The 16391-nt window shown below is 43.2% G+C and overlaps 1 protein-coding gene and 1 pseudogene across 1 annotated transcript in view; both read right to left on the bottom strand.

The window, feature by feature from the left end:
* The window catches only part of MRPS35 (mitochondrial ribosomal protein S35), a 41207-nt gene extending 34023 nt beyond the window's left edge, over positions 1-7184 (bottom strand). Inside the window, exons 1-3 of the mRNA XM_054442928.2 lie at positions 6783-7184; positions 2936-2976; positions 1296-1463 (exon numbers count right to left, since the gene is read on the bottom strand). Of these exons, the coding sequence (XP_054298903.1) occupies positions 1296-1463; positions 2936-2976; positions 6783-6894 (321 nt within the window). The 5' untranslated portion in view covers positions 6895-7184. The remainder of the gene's footprint in view (positions 1-1295; positions 1464-2935; positions 2977-6782) is intronic.
* Positions 7185-14465: 7281 nt separating this feature from the next.
* On the bottom strand, positions 14466-15082 carry LOC129010683 (high mobility group protein B1-like; annotated as a pseudogene).
* Positions 15083-16391: the final 1309 nt, after the last annotated feature.

Genomic DNA, 16391 nt, shown 5'->3' with positions numbered 1-16391 from the left:
ATTTGCCTTAACCTATTTTGCTTCAAGCAATAAAGTTAAATTTGGTAGACTATAATAAATAATACTAAATAATATTCTACCTTTATGGACAGAAAAAATTTAAATTCCTCTTTTTAAACTGGAAGTTTCACCTCCCAATTCTTTTTTTTTTTTTGAGACGGAGTCTCGCTCTGTCACCCAGGCTGGAGTGCAGTGGTGCAATCTCGGCTCACTGCAAGCTCCGCCTCCTGGGTTCATGCCATTCTCCTGCCTCAGCCTCCCGAGTAGCTGGGACTACAGGCGCCCGAGACCACGTCCGGCTAATTTTTTGTGTGTGTGTATTTTTAGTAGAGACGGGGTTTCACCGTGGTCTCGATCTCCTGACCTCGTGATCCGCCCGCCTCGGCCTCCCAAAGTGCTGGGATTACAGGCGTGAGCCACCGCGCCTGGCCACACCTCCCAATTCTTAATCTCAAATTAGGATATTTCATTTTTCTTAATTCCACTGGAAAGATGCAATATAGAAAAGATATGATAGGCTGGGTATGGTGGCTCACACCTGTAATCCCAGCACTTTGGGATGCTGAAGCAGGCATATCTCTTGAGCCCAGGAGTTCGAGACCATCTTGGGCAACATAGTGACCCCCATCTCCAAAAAGAAGAGACACAATAGAAAAAGGTCACAAGGGAAGCCACAAGATTGACTAATTACATTCTTTTTTTTTTTTTTTTTTTTTTCTGAGACAGAGTCTCACTCTATCGCCCAGGCTGGAGTGCAGTGGCGCCATCTCGGCTCACTGCAACCTCCACCTCCTGGGTTCAAGCAATTCTCCTTTCTCAGCCTCCCAAGTAGCTGGGATTACAGGTGCCCACCACCACGTCTGGCTAATTTTTTGTGTGTTTTTAGTAGAGACGGGGTTTCACCATGTTGGCCAGGTTGGTCTTGAACTCCTGACCTCAAGTGATCTGCCCACCTTGGCCTCCCAAAGTGCTAAGATTACAGGCGTGAGCCACCGCGCCCAGCCAACTAATTACATTATTAAATGCCTAGGATTCTTTGAGTATTCTTTACCATTGATAATAAAAATACAACACCTATTATTATCTTGTGCTGTATAATAAACACCATTGATAATAAAAATACAACACCTATTATTATCTTGTGCTGTATAATAAACCTATTATTTTTAAAATTTAAATTAAAATACAGTAAGCTGCTATACACCGAACAGTGAAGCATAAAAGGGTAGAAATGGGGGAAGATCAGCATTTATTTCTACGTAAGTCTGAGCCAATGAATCAGCAATTTGTCTTACCTTTACAAGTTCTAGATTTCCCTCCTTTGCCATGGGCACGCCCTTTTTGACTGGATAACCCATTCGAACAGGAAGAGGTACTACAGAGGGTTTAAATGGTGCTGCAACTGGGTAAACACTAGGCCAGTCCTGGTCAACAGCCATTTTCTCTGTCCTAGGAGGTAGTGCCTAAGAAATATAAAATCGTTTAGTATTTTAAATATAAACATATTCTTTAATTTTTAAAGAATTTTAATTTTAAAGCAAAAAGCTACAATTACAAGAAATAGAAGCAAAATTGCAACATATTTAAAATCTGACCTCCCACAAAGCTGCTGCTGTCCAAATTTAAAAAACAACACTAAATCTACCTAAATATCTCCGCACTGTTTCTTCAAACCCTCTGGCAAGGATCCCCTTTAATATCACATTTTCTTCACTAAAAATTTCTTTAACTATACTTTTAGCAAAATTTTTACATTTTGCTTATGAAAGGGTGAATTAACAATACATTTTGAAATAATTTTTCAAACTTCTTTGATGGAAGTCAGTAGTACATGAGGGGGCATTAAGTACTTGGAAGTAAAAAGAAAAAGAAAAAAGAATAATTACAGTTAAACTGATTGAATAAATACATAATGAAAAATTATATGTCTCCTAGGCCCAGAGAAAAACTAGTACTTGATAGCTTAGTCAATCACATTAACATTTATTTTTAATGGCATCAAATATGAGGGGATGGCCCACATATAGAAGTAGGGTTTATAGTGGCAAAATTCAGCCATGCCCCACCCACGCAATATCAAAACCAGTGTAGTCGATACCTAGAAGCAGGTAATAGTCCTGAGGAAATGACTGCTCTTAATGACTGTAATTTGATACCATTTAACTTCCAACTAATGTGTCTTTGTTCTGATACTACGCTCACCAACCGACCTTATAGTTTAGATTCCTCCATAGAAGTAAGGAATCCAAATGTCCACAGGGTGAGACTAAACTAGTTAGAATACGGCCAGGTGCAGTGGCTCACGCCTGTAATCCCAGCACTTTGGGAGGCCAGGTGCAGTGGCTCACGCCTGTAATCCCAGCACTGAGGCGGGTGGATCACCTGAGGTCAGGAGTTCAAGACCAGCCTGACCAACATGGTGAAAACCCCTCGCTACTAAAAATACAAAAAATTAGCCAGGCATAGAGGCGCTTGCCTGTAGTCCCAGCTACCTGGGAGGCTGAGGCAGGAGAACCACTTGAACCCGGGAGGCAGAGGTACCAGTGAGCCGAGACTGCACCACTGCACTCCAGCCTGGGCAACAAGAGGGAAACTCTATCTCAAATAAATAATAATAAATAAATAAACAAACTAGTTATATTAATGCATAAGTCCCAGGCTGCAGGACTTAAGATAGCATTAGAAATTGTTCCATATTCTGGTTTATACACCTGTTTCCTGGGAGTTCCTCAGTAAGTCAACCTCTCAAAGATGATCTATTCTCTGGGTACTGACAAAAAACAAAGACTAACCTCTGCCAGGGCTACGGCAATCACCCAGTAAACATGACCTTGTGAAGTCTTCTCTGGCAACACCCTTCCGCCTTATAATGAATATCTGCCTCATTTTAGAACTCCAGAAACCATTAAGATAGTAGAATATATGAACTTTTTACCTTTCTTTTTGGTGGCCTTTCATTTCCAGATGTTCTTTCCACTGTACATAAAAGATAACACAATAGTTAAAGAGAATTTTATCATGTCAAGTTAGTTGTTCAACATCAATCATGATCCCATTATTGTAACACAATTTAAGGTATTCAGTAACATAACAATGAAACAATCTTTTTTTTTTTTTTTTTTTTTTGTAAGCTCAGGGACCAAAATCATCTTAATGAAGACTAAAAACTGGAAACAGAGGCAGTCTCGGCATATCACCCAGGTTGGATTGCAGTGGTGTGATCTCGGCTCACTGCAACCTCTACCTCTGGAGTTCAAGTGATTCTCCTGCCCCAGCCTCCTGAGTAGCTGCAACTACCGGTACACCCCACCACACCTGGCTAATTTTTGTATTTTTAGTAGAGACGGAGTTTCACCATCTTGGCCAGGCTGGTCTCAAACTGCTGACTTAAAGTGATCCGCCTGCCTCAGCCTCCCAAAGTGCAGTGGGCAGGTGTGAGCCACCGTGCCTAGCCCCAGTAAGGAAAATTCTATGGTTTTTTGAATTGCCGATACAGTGAATTCATCATCTAAAAAATGACTCTTACAGAGTCTGTCAAGTAAGACAATTTTTTAACAAATAATTTCAATAAACAGTGATAAATATTATGAACACATATAGAAGGGAACGAAACCTAGTCAATTAGTTTGTGTGATGGTGAATTTTTTCTTTTTCTTCTTCTTTTTTTTTTTTTTTGAGTCAAGGTCATCTCACTCTCGCCCAGGCTGGAGTGCAGTGGTGCAATCTCAGCTTACTGCAGCCTTGAACTAGCAGGTTCAAGCCAATCCTTCCACCTCAGCACCCCAAATAGCTAGGACTAAAGGCATGAGCACACCCAGCTAATTCTTGTAGAGATGGTGTTCCGCCATGTTGCCAGGCTGGTCTCAAGCTCCTGAGCTCCAGTGATCCACCCACCTCGGCCTCCCAAAGTGCTGGGATTACAGGGGTGAATCACCATGCCCAGCCATGATAGTTAACTTTGTGTCAATTTGACTGGATTGAGGAATACATAGACATGTGGTAAAGCATTATTTCTGGGCATGTCTGTGGGGATGTTTCCAGGAGAGACAGGCATGAGTCAGTGGACTGAGTGAGGAATACCTGCTCTCAATGTGGGTGGGCATCATCCAATCAGCTGAGGGCACAGAGAGAACAAAAAGGCAGATGAAAGAAGGATATATTCTCTCTCTCTCTCTTCTGGACCTGGGACATTATTCCCCTGCCCTTGGACATCAGAAGTCCAGGTGCTCCAGCTTTTGGACTCCAGGAACTTGCACAAGCAGCCCCCTGAGTTCTTAGGCCTTCAGCCTTGGCCTGAAAATTACATGGCTTCCGTGGTTCTGAGGCTTCTGGACTTGGACTGACATGGGCTTCCAGCTTGCAGACAGCCTATTGTGGGGTGAGTCAATTCCCCTAAAAAATCCTGTCATATGTCTATATATCTACATCTACATCTATCCTATCCTACATCACGTTCTGTCTCTCTGGAAAACACTAATACAGTTGGGGAAAATATCCCTGAGAAAGTAAACTTTAAGCTAAAACCTGAAAGATGAGAAGGACGTAGCCATGAAGACAAGCTTAGTGAGAAAAAGTGTTTTGACAGAGTGAGAGCACATGGAAAATCAAAGTGAACAAATTCAATATGGCTGAAATTTAAGAACAGAACAGAGAGAGACAGAGAGAAAAGAGGCCGAAGACACTTAACAGGCTTCTTAACTATAATGCACCCTTGGCAGAGCCTTTTTTCTTTTGAGATAGGGTCTCACTCCCGTCACCCAGGCCAGAGGGCAGTGGTGCATTTACGGCTCACTGTAATCGACTTCCCAGGCTCAGGTGATTCTCCCAGTTCAGCCTCCGGAGTAGCTGGAACTACAGGCATGCGCCACCACGCCTGGCTAATTTCTTGTATTTTCGGTAGAGACGAGGTTCCGCCATGTTGCCCAGGCTGGTCTCAAACTCCTGGGCTCAAGGGATCTGCAGGCCTCCACCTCCCACAGTGCTGGGATTACAGGAATGAGCTACCACACTCAGCCCCTTGGCAGGGCTTTTGATTTTCTTCTTCTAGTCTTCCCAACTCGCGTACATGGAATCATCATTCATCCAATTGCTCAGGACAAAAATGTAACAGCATTTTTTTGAGACTTGTCCTCAAGCCCCACATTAAATCCATCAGTAAATCCTATGAACTTTACCTTCAAAATATATCGCAAATACAACCACACCCGCTTCTCCACTATTACTTTAATCCAAGTCACCATCACCTCATTTGGATTATGGCAACAGCCTCCAAACAGATCTTTGGCTTCCACTCTTACCCCAGTAAAGCAGTCAGTGATCTTTCACAAATGTAAATCACATTATATCAGTTCCCTGTTCCAAGCCTTCCGATATAAAATCCAAGCCAAAAATCCAAATGAAATGTCTACAAACTCTTGAGCGATCAGATCATTACTTAACTAACTCTCTGACGTCTTATACTACCACTCTCTCCTCTACTCACACTTAGCTCCTGCCACATTGTCCTTCTTCCGGTTCCTTGATCACACCCCTCAGATTGTTCTTTGCACTTATAGTTTCCCATACCCCAAAGGCTCTTTCTCCAGATCTCTGCATGGCCTGGGGCCCTGTTCAAATGTCACTTCCTCAGAAAGATCTTTCCTGACTACCCTGTGGCCTCTAGTCCCCCCAAATACATCATTCTCAATACTCTGCTTTATTTTTCCTCATAGCATTAAACCCTATCTGACATCTTATTTAGTTGTTTGGTTGTTTATACTATTGACTTCCCCACCTTGACTATCTCTGGTGAGTGTATAGAACACTGCATAGTATACAATAGGAGTTAAGTATTCCAAGAATGAAAGAAGGAAAATTTAAAAATAGACAATTATTAGACCTATGAAGAGCCAGTATGAAGGATTAATGAATTTATAGTTTATCTGAAAACAATGGGAAACCATTTGTAGATCCTGAACATGGGAGCAGCAAGACAAGATCTAAATTTCGAAAACCTCATTTGGCTGTTGTGAGAATTCAATGTAGGAGAGCAAGAGGGGAAACAGGAAACGGAAAAGAAACTTGTAGAAATGAGATGGTCACCTGAACTAGATAGTTGGTGGTATGAGGAGAGTAAATTAGAGATACAACAGGAAGTAGCACAGGTAGGATCCGCTGATTGGTTAGACTCACGCCAGCTCCTCCTCAACGCTCCCGTCACTCTAGCCACGCTTCTATAACAGCGCCTCTCACTCTACATAGCACTTCTCCGCTAATAAATCTGTATTTTCCACTAGATTCCTCCGGGGTAAGCACGCTATCAAGCATCCCTATAATCTCCGTTAAATGGAGGTTATCAACGCCTGTTGAATGAAGGCCGCCCATTTGGTGGCCTGGAATTCAGAGCAGCAATTTGTCCTAGCACAGCCGTATGACTCTCTTAATGTTTGGGGAAATCCATGGTTCAACATTGCCTATGCCCGATAAACAACACAGAGCACCAGTAACCTGTGCCAGGGGCTGTGGACGGGGGCAACACAGGAGCAGGTTACGGGGAAGGGGGATGTAAGCTTTCTGAGCAAACTCCCAGAGCACCCAGGGCAGAAACAGGCGGCTAGAAGCCGGGCAACGCGGGCGCAGAACACAGAGCCACGTCCACGGCTTTCCTACCAGACGGGCCTGGCAGCGGACGCACGGGCCTCCCCCGGGCGGCGCTGGCTCAGCCACCGCGGCACCCTTCATGGGGCCGGTATTCCGCTCTTGCACCTCCCCCAAAGCCCGGAGAAGACGAGACAGACACTCACGCGAGCCAGATGTCGGGACCGGAGTGACCGGGTACACGGCGGTGGAGAATGCACGCAGAGTCCTTGCCCTCGACTGCAGCGACAGCCATGCCGGGAGCGCGGCGGCCGCCATGGCTGCGAGGACGGCAAGCCGGAGGGGACAAGCGCCGCTCAGTATCAGGGGCGGACCTGGGGCCGCTAAGCGCAGGCTCCGTGGGCTGGCACCGCCCTAAGCTGGAGAAAGAGGAAACACGTTGGTCTGCGCACTCAGAGCCGAGTTAAATGTGCAGGAAGATTCCCCCAAACTGAAAGAAGTAATGAAAAGAAAACAAAAAAATCCTTAAAAATCGAGTGAATCAGTTCGTAGAGAATTGCAGATAAAGACCGTAGGGATGGGGGTTGCGGCTCACTGAAGGCGGGCGTGGTCTGGGTGGAACCTCAGTTGATCAGAGTCAAGCGGTCTACCCGAGGGACTCCTGTTATTTATAATTGCTGCTTTTCTACATTTACTTGGATTAAAGAAGTCTTCAACTAATACCAGAAATATGCGCTAAGGGGAGAGAAGCAGTATCCCGAGCCAGAGTGCTTGGGTTTCAAACTTGACTTCACCACTTCTGGGATGTATGATCTTAGACAAATTAGCATAGGCAAATATTTGTGTACAGCATTGGCATACGGTGAACACCGCGTGTACGTAGCCTATAACTTTTAGCTATATATGGTTAGCTTGTTGTTAGATCAGGTTAGAATTACAGAAAGTCAGAACTCATCAGGACCTAGAAAATAAACCTTAAATGAACACTCTTAAATTTTCTACGGTAGGATGAATTAACATACAAGCCTTAATAAAACAATTCTCGGCCGGGCGCGGTGGCTCGCGCCTGTAATCCCAGCACTTTGGGAGCCCGAGGCGGCTGGATCACCTGAGGTCAGGAGTTTGGGACCAGCCTGACCAACATGGAGAAACCTGGTCTCTACTAAAATACAAAATTAGCCGGGTGTGGTGGCACATGCCTGTAATCCCAGCTACTCGGGAGAAGAATCGCTTGAACCCGGGAGGCAGAGGTTGCGATGAGCTGAGATCGCGCCGTTGCACTCCAGCCTGGGCAATAAAAGCAAAACAACGTCTCAAAAATAAAATAAATTCTCTATTTTCTCATTATTTTAAAAGTTATTTTAATTAATTAATTATTATTATTTTTGAGACAGAGTCTTCTTGCTCTGTTGCTAGGCTGGAATGTGGTAGCAGGACCATGGCCCACTGCAGCCTTGACCTCCCAGGCTCAAGTGACCCTCCTACCTCAGCCTCTCAAGTAGCTGAGGCTACAGGCACGCACCACCACACCCAGCTAATTAAAAAAAATTGTTTTTCTATAGATAAGGTCTCACTGTGTTGCCAGGGCTGGTCTCAAACTCTTGGGTTCAAGCAATCCTCCTGCCTTGGCCTCCCAGAAAAGTGATAGGACTACAGGCGTGAGCTACTGCACCTGGCCTATTTTTTCTATTTTTAAGTTTTTTGTAGAGTTGGGGGTCTTGCTATGTTGCCCAGGCTGGTCCCAAACTCTTGGCTTCATGTGATCCTCCTGCCTTGGCCTCCCAAAGTGTCAGGATTACAGGCATGGGTCTGGCCTGTTTTCCTATTTTGTCTCAAAGTGACAAAATTATAACAGTAAAAACAACTAGAAATAAACAAAACCGATTCTTGGTAAGCATACAACCAGTAGAACAGAGGTATGCAGGTGTCCAGGAATATTCTAGCTGTGAACATTCAGTGTGCCATGGACATCAATCAGTAAGGTATGGGAGGGGGATAAATAGCATGAGATGGACAAGTATTTGTAATATTCATCATCTTCATCTTTTCTGGACTTTTACCATCCTGTTGTTCCAAAATAGAAGCATGATGTATGAGTTTCCTAGGGGATTGGAAAGAAGTACCGTAAACTGGGTGACTTAAAACAACAGAAATTTCCTCTCTCACAATCCTGGAGTCTGGAAAGTCCAAAATCCAGGTGTGGGCAGGGTTGGTTCCTTCTGGAGGTTCTGAGGGAGAATCTGTTCCATGCCTCTCTCCTAGCTTCTAATGGTTGCTGGCACTCCTTGGCTGGTAGACACATCACATCACCTTCTGCCCCCATATTCCAATGGAGTTCTCTCCTCTCCTCGGACTATTTTTAAGATCAAAAGCATGGCCTTTTTAATCAGATGGAGGTGAGGTTTGAATCCGGGCTCTGGTTCTTTATGATTTTGGGCAAATCTACTTTATCTTTCTGAGTTTCAGTTTCAAGGGAAATGAGAGCAATAATATTTTTCTTAGGACAGTCGTGATTAAAGGCATAAATATAAACAGCGGGCATTGGCATTAAGCGTAGGGTCAATGCAACAGCCTCCTTTTCTTGCAAGTTTGTATATTTTAGTAAAGTGCAAGTCCTATACCATAGAAATTTAGGGACAAAAGGAGTGTGATCATATTCATACTGTTACCAGCGGCAAATCTGTACAGGTCTGCGGCAACCTCAATTCTTGCCTCCTCAGAAGAAAGAATTTGATCGAGGAACATAAGGCAGAAGGAGAGACTGAAGCGACTTTTAGAGCAGGAGTGAAAGTTTATTAAAAAGCTTCACAGCAGGAACAAGAGGAAGGAAATACACTAGGAAGAGGGCCAAGTGGGCGACTTAAAAGTCAAGTACCCCATTTGACCTTTGACTTAGGGTTTTATACATTGGCATACTTCTGGGGTCTGTGTCCCTTCTCCCCTGATTTTTTTCCTTGGGGTGGGCTGTCTGCATGCACAGTGGCTTGCCAGGACTTGGGAGGGGAGCATGCATAGTGTGTTTACTGGAGTCGTATACATGCTTACTTGAGGTGTTCTTCCATTAGCAGTTGAACGTCCCTGGAAGATCAAATACCAGTTAAATTCTGCCATTTTGCCTCTTAATGTGCACGCTTGTGCACACTTACCCAGCTCCTGAGATCTTACTGGAAAGTTGCTGATCACTAGTTTCAGGTTGTTTGTATCTATTGGGAGACTGCTTTTCCCTGGTGCTGGCTGCAACCAATTATTGTTTTAGAAAGACAGTTAATAACCACCTGACCGTCACCTGATGGTCGCCTGAAATTCCTGGGGTGGGTGTGTGTGTGTGTGTGTGTGTGGAGGGGCGTGTGTGTGTAAAGGGAGCCCTCTCCTGCCCTGCTTATTCATGACTAGCTACCTACTCTAACAATATTTCTTAATTTCTAAGCAAGATATTAAAGACGTAGGTCCCCATTCTACCTTGCTATGTGTTCTATCTTTTGTTGTACTCTCTTCCTAAGACTAAAGTGGATAGATGACCAGAGTTAGAGGAGCCAGAAAAATACTTATTGTTTTCCCTAGCATCAAGTACAGTAAGTTTCATTCTATAGTAAAAGTTAAAAATTCATTCGTAATGCTATTAATGCTATCAACAAGCAAAAATATCTGTCTTGTGCAGCGTAAAGAGTAAAGCATGTACTATCTTGCACATAGGGGTTACTAAGATTACATAATTTTTCACTTGGCAATGATCTTAGAGGTGCAATTATTCACTCATGATAGAAATATTTTCTTTGCTGGGTGCAGTGGCTCACTCCTGTACTCTCAGCATTTTGGGAGGCTGAGATGGGGGAATCACTTGAGCTCAGGAGTTTAAGACCAGCCTGGGCAACATAGCAAGAGCCTGTCTCTACAAAAAATACAAAAATTAGCCAGGCATGGTGATGTGTGCCTGTAGTCCCAGCTACTGGGGATGCTGAGGTGGGAGGATCACTTGAGCCCAGGAGGCAGAGGTTGCAGAAAGCTGAGATAGTGCCACTGCACTCCAGCCTGGGCGACAGAGTGAGACCCTGTCACAAACAAACAAACAAACAAAAAAAAATTTTCTTCAAACTTTATGACCACGTAATCTAACACATCATAGAAGCTAGGCTGGCTTCATAGACATACAACGTGCACTTAGAAGGGCCTGCGCTTGGCCTAACGCTTTGCTGATGCTGTCTTAAAATTCTTAATACTTTTTTTAACAAGGAGCCCTGCATTTTCAGTTTGCACTGGAACCTACAAATTATGTAGCTGGTCCTGTGTAGAATAATTTTAAATATTAAACTGTCTTACAATGGGTTTTTATTATATTTAAACCTGGATTAATTCAATAAAAGCTACTTTTTAATTTTTTATCTTTATGGATACATAGTAAGTATATATATTTATGGGGTATATGATATATATTGATACAGACATAAAATGTATAATAATGACATCAGGGTAAATGGGGTATCCATCAACTCAAGCATTTATCCTTTGTATTAAAAAGCTACTTTTAATCAAAACTAACTTCTTTTTTTTTTTCTTTTTTGAGACGGAGTCTTGCTCTGTCACCCAGGCTGGAGTGCAGTGGCACAATCTCAGCTCACTGCAACCTCCACCTCCCGGGTTCAAGTGGTTCTCCTGCCTCAGCCTCCCGAGTAGCTGAGATTACAGGCATGTGCCACCATGCCCAGCTAATTTTTGTGTTTTTAGTAGAGACAGGGTTTCACCATGTTGGCCAGGCTGGTCTTGAACTCCTGACCTCAAGTGATCCGCCCGCCTCGGCCTCCCAAAGTGCTAGGATTATAGGCGGGAACCACCACACCCGGCCTTCAAAACTGACTTGTTTTATAGTAGGTGAACAAAGTATGTCTATTCACAAGTATAGTAGACAAAATGCAAATATAAGGAATAGGTACAGAGACCTTGCAACCTAAATGTTCAGCAAAACAGTATTGGTTAAATCTATTATGGTGTATTCATATAATGCAGAGTACTACTAATAAAGGCAGGAGGCAGAGAAATCCTAGGCAGACAGGGGTGGGTCTCCGGTGAAACCCGACCTTCAAGCCAAAAACAGGCTGAAGCCCATGGACCAGAGTGAGAACTTCTATTCCTGTTTGCCCACTCTCTCCTGATTGGTTCTTTCTGAATAATGTATTTTAACCAATCAAATGTTGCCTTTTCCAGTATTACCTACAGTCCACCCCACCACCATCCTGTGCCTGTAAAGACCCCAGACTCAGTTGGTAGAGGTGGGAGATGGCCTGACTTCAGGGAAGAGACCTCCTGACCTCAGGGGAAGATGTACAGCCCTTCCCATCCCATCTCCAGCCCCCCTCTCAGCTGAGAGCTTTTTCATCACTCAATAAAATTCTCTGCCCTCACTATCATTCAATTGTCAAGGGTGACCTAATTTTTCTTGGATGCCGGACAAGAGCTTGAGATCCAAGTGTGGGTACCCAGAAAGGCTGTCACACTGACCCTTTGCCCTGGTCAGCAGAGGACAGCCACCCCATGTGAGGGGGCCAGGGGCCAACCAAGCTGCTAACATGCTGCCGTCCATCGGGCTGTGGATGGCAGAACTAAAAAAGCTAATTAGCATAGTAACACCCCCTCTGGGGCTTTGGGGTCTCAGGCATCCTTGCCTGGGTGCTACTGCATTCCCCTGAAGGCGACACCACTGGTCTGGCTGCGGGCTCTGCACAAAGCTTTCTCCTGTGGTGGCGAAGTGGCAGGCTGGACCCTGGATTCACTCACTCATGTGCTCCCTCCCACAAGGGGCTGAGTGTGTTGGGCCTAGCAGACAGAGCGCCCCTGCTGGGAGTCCAGCAAAGGAGCCGAGAAAAATCCTGCGTCACTACTTAAGATACATGGGCCCCAATCCTGGTTAAACATTAGAATAACCTCAGGAGATTTAAAAAAAAAATTATCTAGACTCCCTCTGAGATGCTGATTAATTGGTCTAGATGTGTTTGGAGCACTAGGGTTTTGTTTTGTTTTGTTTTTTGTTTACTTTAAGTTCTTCAAGTGAATCTAATATTGAGGCAAGATGGAAAACCACTGGTGTCAGCCTTAACAAGGATGAAGTGGATATAAATCTGTTAGCATAGAAAATTGTCCACAATATATTAAGTTTTTTTAAAATGCAGGTTATAAGGCATTTGTGGATTGTATAATCTCATTTGTGTATTATATTTTTATTTTTATTTTTTTGCAGTGCAAATTCTGGAAGAGTCAACAGCAAATTTGAGGCAGTGGATATGAGGATGGAGGAGACACTCCTGAAGACTTCACTTTCTCCATTTCTGTACTTGAATTTTTACACCAAGCATACAGCTTGAAAAAAATTAAATGAGTATGCAGTATTTTAAAAATCAACAAAAGCTTCACATTTTAATTTTCACTTGGAAAAAAAAAACATGGTGAGTCTGATTTATGGCTTTCAGCTGTTTATAACATGAATACTTACAATTTATACTAGGTTCTCTGAAATTTTGGTAAGCTTACACTTCAGTATATAAAATATTTTCACAAGCTTTGTCTTCGTTGACTTACAGTCATGGGCCACAAAAAGACGTTTCAGTCAACCACCGTGCATATATGATGGTGGTCCCATAAGACTATAATGGAGCTGAAACATTCCTATTCCCTAGTGACATTGTGGCTATTGTGACATCATAGCACAATTACTTTATTGTTTTATAAATTTAGCACAGCCTAAGTGAACAGTGTTTGTGAAGTCTACAGTAGCATACAGTAATGTTCTAGGCCTTCGCATTCACTCACCACTCACTGATTCACCCAGAGCAACTTCCAGTCCTGCAAGCTCCATTCGTTGTAAGTGCCCCATATAAGTGTACCATTTTTTACCTTTTATACCTTATTTTTACTGTATCTTTTTTGTGTGTGTTTAGATATATTTAGATACACAAATATTTACTATTGTGTTCCAGTTGCCTACAGTATCGGTAAAGTAACATGCTGTACAGGCTTGTAGCCTAGGAGCTATGCCACATAGCCTAGGTGTGTAGTTGGCTGTACTGTCTAGGTCTGTGTAAGTACACTTTATTATGCTCACAAAACAATGAAATTGCCTAACAATGCATTTCTCAGAACATATCCCCATTAAGCAATGCATGATTGTAGTTGAAGTCATTCCCATTTTAAAAATAAGGAAGCAAAGAGTTAAGCCACTTGACTCTGCTCTTATGAGCATTGAAACTCAAATCCACATCTGATTCCAAGTTGCACATTCTTTACATCACCTCCTTCTTGAGAGTGTACTCCACACAGCATTCCTGCAGACAGAGGTCGCCATACACCAAGGAAACATTAATTGACTGAATACTATAACCTCCCAGAAACATTGAACATGGGAACCGTTATTACTTAACACTTTAAAAGATGCCACCTGGGCCTATTCATGCCCAGTTTACTGAAGGCAAAGGGCTAAAATGCTTTTTTAATTAAAAAATTGTATTTGCTTAGAAGTATTCAGAATGTCAGCAAAACAGCTGCAACTTTTTTTTCAATTACAGAGTGGTACTCAGTTAGCAGAACAACAATTATATCATATAAGCTGCATCAGAGACAAATGAAGATGAAAAAACTATCCTCCTATAAAACTAATCTGTGCTGTGCCCCAACAAGAACCTGCTTTAAATTTCCATGCCAATTACAACCCCATTCTGTACCAGGCAAGGTTAGTGTCTATTACAAATATCACCAGGACAGGGCTATCTAAAGAGACATTCAGTAGTCAGTTAATTGTACAAAAAAGACACTGTAATGTTTAAAAACAAATCTTACACAGCCTTACATTTCAATTTTTTTTCTTTAAAAGGAATGAGTTGTATACAGTGGTTGTTAAATGCTTTCTAGACAAGAAAAAAACTGCTACAACCAACTTGTTTATCATCATCATCTTCTTCTTCTCCTTCCTCACCCTCCTCTTCTTTTTCTTTCCTTTTCTTTTATTTTTCAGCCTTGGCAATTCCCTTTGTTGCTGCATGAGGCTTTTGTTTAGCTCAGTCTGCTGCAATATCCTTTTCATATTTTTCCTTCAGCTTTGCAGCCTTCTTTTCATAAGGCTGCTTGTCATCTGCAACAGTGTCATTCCACCTCTCTCCCAGTTTCTTTGCAAAATCACCAATGTATAGGCCGGAATATTTTCCTTTGATTCGGGGGCAATACTCAGAACACAAGAAAAAAGCCAAATAAGGCCTCTTGGGCTTGCTTTTTTTTTTTTTTTTTTTTTTTGCCTCTCTTTCTGGAGGGATATAGGTTTTCATTTCTCTTTCATAATGCGTCTTTTGCCCGAGTTTGCCACGTCTTCAAATTTTCCTTTTTAGCAGACCCAGTCCTCTACCTCTCTGGCACTTTTTGGAACACTCTGAGAAGAGGACAGAAGCATCTGGGTGCTGTTTCTTGTGCTCCTTCTGACAAGTGTGCATAAAGAATGCGTATAATGACATTTTTGCCTCTTGAGATCTCCTTTGCCCATGTTGAGTTACTTTTTCCTCAGTGAGGCACCCAGTCATGCAGTGCCCACCTGGCAATCACGTACCCTGGCACTGTTTCTCTAAAATGCTTTTCTCCATCTTCTGATTTCTTTGGATAAAGGAAAGTCAAAGACAAATTTATTTCTGCCCTTGCATATATTCTTATTATTCAAGACATTTGGAAATACAGCATCTAATTGTTACATGTTTCAAACCCCACATCCAATCATCAGCAAACGCTGTACACTTTACCTTCAACTACATTCTAAATCTGACCTCTTCACACCTCCTCCTGTACGAGTGTGGTCCAGGCCACCTTTTTCTCTCATCTGGGTGACTACAGCTTCCTAGATGCTTACCTGGGTTCTGCTTCTCTTCTTTTTCTTCTACCATCAAGTCTCTCCCGAGTAATCAAGTGAGGGTTTGCTTATTTGAGACAGAGTCTTGCTCTGTCACCCAGGCTGGAGTGCAGAGGCACGATCTCGGCTCACTGCAACCTCTGCCTCCTGGGTTCAAGCGATTCTCCTGCCTCAGTCTCCCGAGTAGCTGAAATTACAAGCATATGCCACCATGCCAGGCTAATTTTTATGTTTTCAGTAGAGACGGGGTTTCACCATGTTGGCCAGGCTGGTCTTGAATTCCTGGCCTCAAGTCATTCACCCACCTTGGCCTCCCAAAGTGCTAGGATTACAGGTGTGAGCCACCATGCCTGGCTTCAAGTGAGGCTTTTAAGGTACAGGTCAGTCAAGACATTTCTCTCCCCCATCACTCAGAATAGTTGAGTCCTTACTTCAGCTTACAAGTTTGACCAGCTTGATCAGTTTGCTGGCTACTTCTGCAAACTCATCTCCCACCTCTCGCCTCCAGCTCACTCTGCTCTCTGTCCACGTCAGCCTCCTTTGCTATCCACATTCACATCTACTCGCATTCCAGGTCCTTTGCATTTGCAGTTCTTTGTGCTTAGAACACCCTTTCCCAAATGTCTGCACTGATGCTCAGTGTCTTCCTTCAGATTTCTAGCTAATTGCCCCCTCCTCGCTGAGGCCTTCCTTCACCACCCAATATAAAATAGCACCTCCTAACATTCTTTATTCCCTGATCATGCTTTTTCTTTACATTACTCTTGATGTAATTTAAAATTGATTATTATTATTTGAGACAGGGTCTCACTCTGTTGCCCAGGCTGGAGTGCAGTGGCTGGTTCTGGGTTCACTGTAACCTCCTCCTCCTGGGCTCAAGCGATCTTCCCACCTCAGCCTCCCAAGTAGCTGGGACTACAGGCACACACCAACATACCAGGCT

Source organism: Pongo pygmaeus, chromosome 10 (assembly GCF_028885625.2).
Source record: "Pongo pygmaeus isolate AG05252 chromosome 10, NHGRI_mPonPyg2-v2.0_pri, whole genome shotgun sequence".
Classification (NCBI taxonomy): Eukaryota; Metazoa; Chordata; class Mammalia; order Primates; family Hominidae; genus Pongo; species Pongo pygmaeus.
Note: the sequence above shows the minus strand (reverse complement) of the source record. Positions and strands in the feature narration are given on the sequence as shown.